General features: G+C 34.4%; 1 protein-coding gene and 1 long non-coding RNA gene across 4 annotated transcripts in view; one reads left to right on the top strand and one right to left on the bottom strand.

Moving 5' to 3' along the window:
• LOC137637134 (uncharacterized) overlaps positions 1–7,832 on the bottom strand; it is a 100,637-nt gene that overhangs the window by 59,027 nt on the left and 33,778 nt on the right. The gene's annotated exons all lie outside the window — the stretch shown is intronic.
• Positions 5,203–7,121, top strand: LOC137637128 (uncharacterized). Its single transcript, XM_068369409.1, has 3 exons — positions 5,203–5,337; positions 5,895–5,980; positions 6,304–7,121. Exons 1-3 carry the CDS (start codon positions 5,329–5,331, stop codon positions 6,779–6,781), a joined length of 573 nt encoding a protein of 190 aa, XP_068225510.1. The 5' UTR covers positions 5,203–5,328; the 3' UTR covers positions 6,782–7,121.

The following is a 7,832-nucleotide window of genomic DNA, read 5'->3' as shown; positions in this document are numbered from 1 at the left end:
AGAGAGAGAGAGAGTGAGCTGAAGATTACTATAGTCAATCTTTTTAAGTGAGGTAGATTTGCACCGACCCGCAGGGGTTCCCTTTAGGCTCGGAAAACTTCCCTTATAGCTGATTGGTCGGAAGCATTTTTGTCCGGATACTTCCGACCAATCGGCTATCAGGAAATTTTTCCGAGCTAAAAGGGCACCCCTGCGAGTCGGGGCAAATCTGCCTCACTAATAAAGATTGACTATAGATACTAACTATTAACCCTAAGACTGACATTGTTGGAACAATACTGATATTTCTATAGTGAGGATAATATATATATATATATATATATATATATATATATATATATATACATATATATATATATATATATATATATATATATATATATATATATATAATATATATATATATATATATATATATATATATATATAATATATATTTTAATCTGTTGTGGAATGAAAACCATCAGGATATGTCAGATTTTGAACTAAAATGAAAAAAATATCGTTCCTAAAATTCTATTACCTTCACCAACGAAGTTGGAAGGAGGTTATGTTTTACATTCTATTTGTATGTTTGTTTGTGAACAGCTTCCTGGCTGCAATTTTAATCGTAGAGTAATGAAACTTGCAGGGATTAAATGCTATGTAAAAAGCTGGAAATGATTCAATTTTGGAAGGTCAAGGTCAAAGGTCAAGGATGAGCAAAATTTCCATTTCACGTAATCAACCATAAGTTTGGACATCGTTGTCACAGACTTCAAACTTGGTTCATATATGAGTGTATGAAAATCCACGCCAATTAATACGTGTTAAAGTCAAAGGTCAAGGTCAAGCAAATGACAAGAAATAAGCTGCCGTGGCGGAGGTCTGCGCTCTACATAGTGTCCCTCTAGTTACTAAATTTTCTAATTTCTTTATCTTATTTTCATAATAGTTTTGTTTTGAGTTTATTTAGCCACACCGTAAATACAGTATACACTAAAAAATAAAAATTGCGTTTATTAAATAAGTTATCCAAGACAGACTTCCTTCTCCTTCTCTGTAAGAGGCGAGGAAGAGCCCACTAGTGCACCTCGCATGGCAAACTGTATGCATTAAAACAGAAATATTATGGTTATTCTCCAGGCTACAACAATTTACAACCATACTATAACAAATTTCTCAAAGACCCCTATGTAATCCCCTAATTTCACTCGATAACTGAAGGGACCTACTTGGCCCTAACACCCACTAGAACTAATTCCTCAAAAACACTTCTATGTAATCTACCAATTTCACTATTACTGAAGGGACCTACTTGGCCCTAACACCCACTAGAACTAATTCCTCAAAAACACTTCTATGTAATCCCCCAATTTCACTATTACTGAGGGGACCTACTTGGCCCTAACACCCACTAGAACTAATTCCTCAAAAACACTTTTATGTAATCCCCCAATTTCACTCGATAACTGAAGGGACCTACTTGGCCCTAACACCCACCCATAAGGATATTAACCTCCCCACCCCCTTAAACGACCGTTAACTAGACCGTCCATTGACGTCAAAGTCGTAGGATCCGTGAGCCGTTCTTCCTCCCAAGGGTGGAAGGTCAACCGGGGACGGCTTCAGACACGGTCCGGGGGAGACATCGTCTTTCTCGGCCACCGATTTGGACGAGCGAGAAACTGTCTGGTGGATTCTATGTTGCGTTAAACGAGCACTTAATCAGGTTCTAACTTTGGATGTATAAGTAGATCTTGGGGTTAATATAAACGAGATGAAAATGCTGGAGATGATAGGAAGCTGAAGTGTCTTCTAGGAGAAGGACACTCCAAAATCAAACCATTATTCTCTAATCTTGGGTAGTGCCATAACCTCTGTACCATGCTCTTCCACTGTCTTGGGTTAGAGTTCTCTTGCTTGAGGGTACACTCGGGCACGCTGTTCTATCTTATATCTTATTTCTCTTCCTCTTGTTTTGTAGTTTATACAGTGATATTTATTCTAATATTGTTGCTCTTCTTAAAATAGTTTATTTTTCCCTGTTTTCTTTCCTCACTGAGCTATTTTCCCTGTTGGAGCCCCTGGGCTTATAGCATCCAGCTTTTCCAACTAGGATTGTAGCTTAGCAAGTAATAATAATAATAATAATAATAATAATAATAATAATAATAATAATAATAATAATAAACGAGAAAAATAACGAATTATCATTATTACTAATGTACGAGGCCAGTCTAAATGACGGCTAAATATTTAGATATGCACAAATGCAACCCCTCTTACCAGGGTATGACTACTCTCTCTCTCTCTCTCTCTCTCTCCTCTCTCTCTCTCTCTCTCTCTCTCTCTCTCTCTCTCTCTCTCTCTCTCTCTCTCCTATAGGAACGGGGAGAGCTGGGCGTGACCGGAAACAAAGTTTAAGCTATTTACAGGGGAAGACACTGCTGTGGTTTGGCACCACATTGGGGGGTTGGGCTTGTTCGGCTGACGTTCTAGTGAGCATCTTTTCCGAACTGAAACCAGACACTTTTGCAATTACGAAATGTTTAGATATGTATTATCTCTTCATAACCGATAAGGCTTTTAAATACTTTTTACTATCTCAAAAATTCAACTAAATAAAAATAGTTCCAAATGATAACTAAAAACGTATGTATTCCATCTTTACAATGAGATAAAGAATCAGCAACACAAAGAAAATTATGCATAAATAAATATATAAAAAATGTATAAATTGATAAATGAATAAATAAAGATAATTATGCATAAGAGCATAAACATCAAACATTTACATTTAACTCAGCTGAAAGATACATTTTAATGTTGTCATTGTTCTTAAACTTCTCTTGTAGTTAATTTCCTTTCCTCACTGGGTTATTTTCCCTGTCGGAGCATTTGGGCTATAGCATCCTGCTTTTCCAACTAGGGTTGTGACTTAGCAAGTAGTAATAATAATAATAATATTAAAAACTAATAATATTAATATTAATGTAAATATTAATATTATTAATATCAATATTATTATTAATAATAATATTAACACAACAACAATAATAATAATAATAATAATAATAATAATAATAATAATAATAATAAATGCTTTTCCAACTAGGGTTATGGCTTAGAAAATAATAATAATAATAATAATAATAATAATAATAATAATAATAATAATAATAATAATAATAATAATACTTTCCCAACTAGGGTTGTGGCTTAGCAAGTAATAATAATAATAATAATAATAATAATAATAATAATAATAATAATAATAATAATAATAATAATAATAATAATATAATTAATACTAATATTAATATTATTAATAATATTAACATCACCAATATTAACACAACAGTACTAATATTAACAACAGCAACAACAACAATAATGATAATGATAATGATAATAATAATAATAATAATAATAATAATAATAATAATAATAATAATAATAATAATAATAATAATAAATACCATTCACGTTGTTACTCCCACTTCAATTGTTCCCGACAAGTTACCCTTGAAGGTGATAACAGCCCAGTTCCTTACCTCAAATAGTCCAGTTACCTTTATGACAAATTATAAATCCTAATCTTATATCCCCTCCCAAGGGAATTTACCCGAAACGGTTTCAATATCATCTTGGGTTACACTAAAAGCGTAATTTCAATAGGAAATTCTGCGTAAAAAAAAAAAAAAAAAAAAAAAAAAAAAAAAAAAAAAAAAAAAAAAAAAAAAAAAAAAAAAAAGTTCTCAGCCGTATTTCAGTAAATTACAAGGCGACCGTAATTTCTTACCGTACTTCGTTATTATCTTTTACGGGTTGGTGACCGTAATGGTCACTCCTTTACGTCAATTTATCCGTTTTTAAAACGGTAAATGCCTAGCTTTATTTATTCCAGGATTTTTATAATTTTTTTCATGGCAAATTTCAAGTTTAGGATTGGAAGTGATTTAACTGTGCATTGAATACTGATAAAATTTAGGTTAATTTATAATAAGAGAAATCTCTGTTAGAAATAAAATGGAATTTTAACTTTGATTGTAATTTCAAGTTGAATTTGTTTTGTATACGAATTAATGTTAATTTAAAATTACAGGAAAATTAATTTATAAAGTGAAGTGTCTAATAATAAATCTATATTGGTAAAATCATATGGAAACAAAATGTAAAACCTATTTTTTTTTCAGAAGACTATTTGAATATGTAAAGTTATCTTTAAGTTACGAACTGTTTGTATAATGAATATTAAGGATAAAAATTTTATCATGAACTTTTGGGCAAGTATAACCACTAGGTATTATTATTGTTATTACTTGCCAAGCTACAACCCTAGCTGGAAAAGCAGGATGCTACAAGGGCATGGGCCCCAACAAGACATGCAGTCCCAGTGCTAGATGGAAATTAAGGAAACTGAATAAACTACACAACGAAAAACAATATACATTTAGTGGAAATATTAAAATAAAGCAGACATATAATCTGCAAAACAAGACTTGTGTCAAACACGTTCAACTGAGATTCCTTAGCAACAAGTTTGAACTTCTGAAGTTCAAACTTCTGAAGTTCAAACTTCTGAAGTTCAAACTTCTGAAGTTCAAACTTCTGAAGTTCAAACGATTCTGACAGCAATTTTGAAGATCATAACACAGTGTGGTCACAGCTGCAACACTATAATGCATACATATACATACAGTATACATACATATGGTACATTATACATATGCACATATACATATACATACAGTATACATACATACGGTACATATATATATGCACATATACATATAACCATGCATAATATATATATATATATATATATATATATATATATATATATATATATATATATATATATATATATATATATATATATATATATATATATATAATCCACAGTCTATCGCAAATAAAATCCGTTACACTACTAAAAATAACCGCACAACCCACTGTACAAATAAACCTCAAGTCAAACCTAAAAAAAATCTCGAAACTGCTATTAAAGCAAAGAGAAAAAACCTTAAGATGAGCATAGATAGCGAGTACTCCACCTTACCTTTCCTCTCCTCTCTCTCCTCTCCTCTCCTCTCCTCCTCCTCCTCCTCCTCCTCCTCCTCCTCCTCCTCCTCCTCTCCTCCTCCTCCTACTCCTCCTCTCCTCCCTTCCCCTTGCTTTAAAGCAAACAAAGATGAAAGCATAAAAACCACCTGTGTCTGCATCCCTTGTCCTCTGTATATAAGGACAAGGTTCCAAGGACCAAGCAGCAGTTAGCAGTTGCCTTCGCTTCGATCAACTCTGAAAATTTATCCTCTTCTCTGAGATAACACCATCATCTGCATCATGAAGGCTGTGAGAAAAAGCTCTCTCTCTCTCTCTCTCTCTCTCCTCTCTCTCCTCTCTCTCTCTCTCTCCTCTCTCTCTCTCTCTCTCTCTCTCTCTCTCTCTCTCTCTCAATATAAATGACTTTTGCATACAAAACTACATAGTTTGCTAACCCCTTTTTACTTTGGCTACACATTGAAATGAAATTCATAAATTTTTCTTATCTACTTATTTGCTAATTCCTTCAGTATTGCTTATACTTCCAAATATCAAACCCCAAAATACCCATTTGTATTAATTTTACTTTAATTTCGAAATCACTATCCCCCCACTGAACTTGTATATAGACCATCTACCTAGGCCAAGATTTCGGCCTATAACTTTTGGGCTTGTACTCAAAATTGACAGTCACTCAAGTGTGTGTGTGTGTGTGTGTGTGTGTGTGTGTGTGTGTGTTTGTGTGTGTGAGCAATTTCTAAACCTTTATGTAATATAGATTGCAATGGAATAGATCTAGATTTAATGCCAATCGCAACAATTCCTGTACTTTTTTTTCTAAATCTTAATGATTTTTCTACTTCCAGGTTGTGCTCCTAGCTCTCATTGGTCTAGCAAGCTGTAATATCATCAATCTACAAGATGTTGGCAGGGATTTCAAGATCAAATACTCGTGAGTGGAAACCAAAATTCTAAGGTCTTTTTAACATTATACCAATAGTTTGTTTACTAAAATAATATAAGTTTTTCATCCAGAAAATAGTTGCGTTAAGTTTCAATCGTCCTGCTTACTTTAATGTTCTTGAATAGATGAAGTTTGCTTCCATTTGCTTTCATCTGGCAACCAATCATGGTCACCTGTCTGCTTGACAATGAGGCTACATCCTATACTGGCTCTATCAAAAACATAAACTGTATATATCTATGTTTTTACTAATTTAGAGATCTGTATACATATCACTTTAAACACTCTCCTGCAATCTACTTTTCCTTCAGGTATGATGACGACTACGACCGAGAAGTCGAAGTCGATTATGAGGACAGGCCCAGAACAATTTTTAGGCAAGTAGCAGCCCCAATCGCCCAGGTCAGAGCAGCACCAACAGTACAGTTCAGAACAAGCTCTGTGACTGCTCAGACTGCACCAGTGCAGATCGTGGCCGCTCAGACCCCAGTCTTCACCCAGAGACAGGTCGTTCCAGTAGCTGCTCCACAGCCTCCTGTATTCGTCCAGGAGCGAGTCGTTCCAGTGGTTTCGGTTCCACAGTCCAATGTCGTCACTCAGTACGTTCAAGCCCAGCCTGCTCCAGTGGCTAGGACCGTAGTTCAAGCTGCCCCACCGGTCAGATCTGTGGTTCCAGCTGTCCCAGCCCCTGCCCCAGCTCCCTTCGTCGTAACCCGAGCCAACCCTACTTTTGTCACAGAGACGAGGCGTTACGTCTCCAGGTCCAGCGATGATAGCGATGAGGAATAGGATACACGAAGAAGCACCTAAGAGCTTTAATATATTGACCTCTGAGAACTGCTGGTGCCACATGTTCTAGAATGATTACCTGGCCATACAAGTAGAGTCCTAAAACTTTAGCAGGATGTTTGTATGTAAAGAGGTTCTCCATACTTTGTACCACTTCCAACTTATCATTCTGACCTTTATCTTGAATTGACCAGTGTCCAATTACTTATTTTTATCATCTGCAGTATTGCCCTTCCCTGTGAACGTAATTTCAAAATCTCTGTCCCGACTTATATCTATATTTTGAAGGAAATAAAAATCCCTATTCTTGCAATACTTCATGTCTTTCAATGATAACTTTTCCTCAGTGTGCTTCATAACAATAGGGGGTTGAGCTCTTGAAATTTCCCCCTATTTTCTGCCGAGCCTTTAAATTCAACAATCACTGTATCATAGATACAAAAATTATGCAAAATAACATTTGACAATATAACGGCTCCCAGCAGGATTAAAGCTCTGCTAAAGATATGATGTACAGACGTCCTGGAGAAAATTTTAATTGATAACCAGTACCATCTTTGGAGAATTTTGTAATATTCCTCCATCTCTCAATTCAATAATAATCAGCTTTAATGTTAGATTATCTGGCCTTTTTTTTTTATCAAACTGGGACTCTTTACTAATATTATGGCATCCAAAAGTAATTGTTTAATAATTATAGTAAACTATTAACCACCACATGGACAATCATAAGGGCTATGAGGCATGTTTAATAATTATAGTAAACTATTAACCACCACATGGACAATCATAAGGGCTATGAGGCATGTTTAATAATTATAGTAAACTATTAACCACCACATGGACAATCATAAGGGTTACGAGGCACCTAGTGCATTACAGAGCCAAGTGAATTTTTATTTATACTTTTTAAATGGACAGTCGAAAGTGTAAGGTTTTCCCGTTCCAAATTGCTGGATAAGTGCAATTCATAATAACAACATTCCAACCCCATTTTTTTTGCTGTTCTCTTTAAGATCAAAAAATAAATCCATATGATTTTAGATACAGC

Source organism: Palaemon carinicauda, unplaced genomic scaffold (genome assembly GCF_036898095.1).
Source record: "Palaemon carinicauda isolate YSFRI2023 unplaced genomic scaffold, ASM3689809v2 scaffold545, whole genome shotgun sequence".
NCBI lineage: Eukaryota > Metazoa > Arthropoda > Malacostraca > Decapoda > Palaemonidae > Palaemon > Palaemon carinicauda.
The sequence above is the reverse complement of the archived record's forward strand: the minus strand, read 5'-3'. Positions and strand labels throughout refer to the sequence as shown.

Bases quoted from the DNA above. Each gene is read 5' to 3' on its own strand.
- LOC137637128 (XM_068369409.1), top strand. The intron at 5,981-6,303 runs GTGAGTGGAAAC...CTTTTCCTTCAG, and splicing joins GATTTCAAGATCAAATACTC to GTATGATGACGACTACGACC.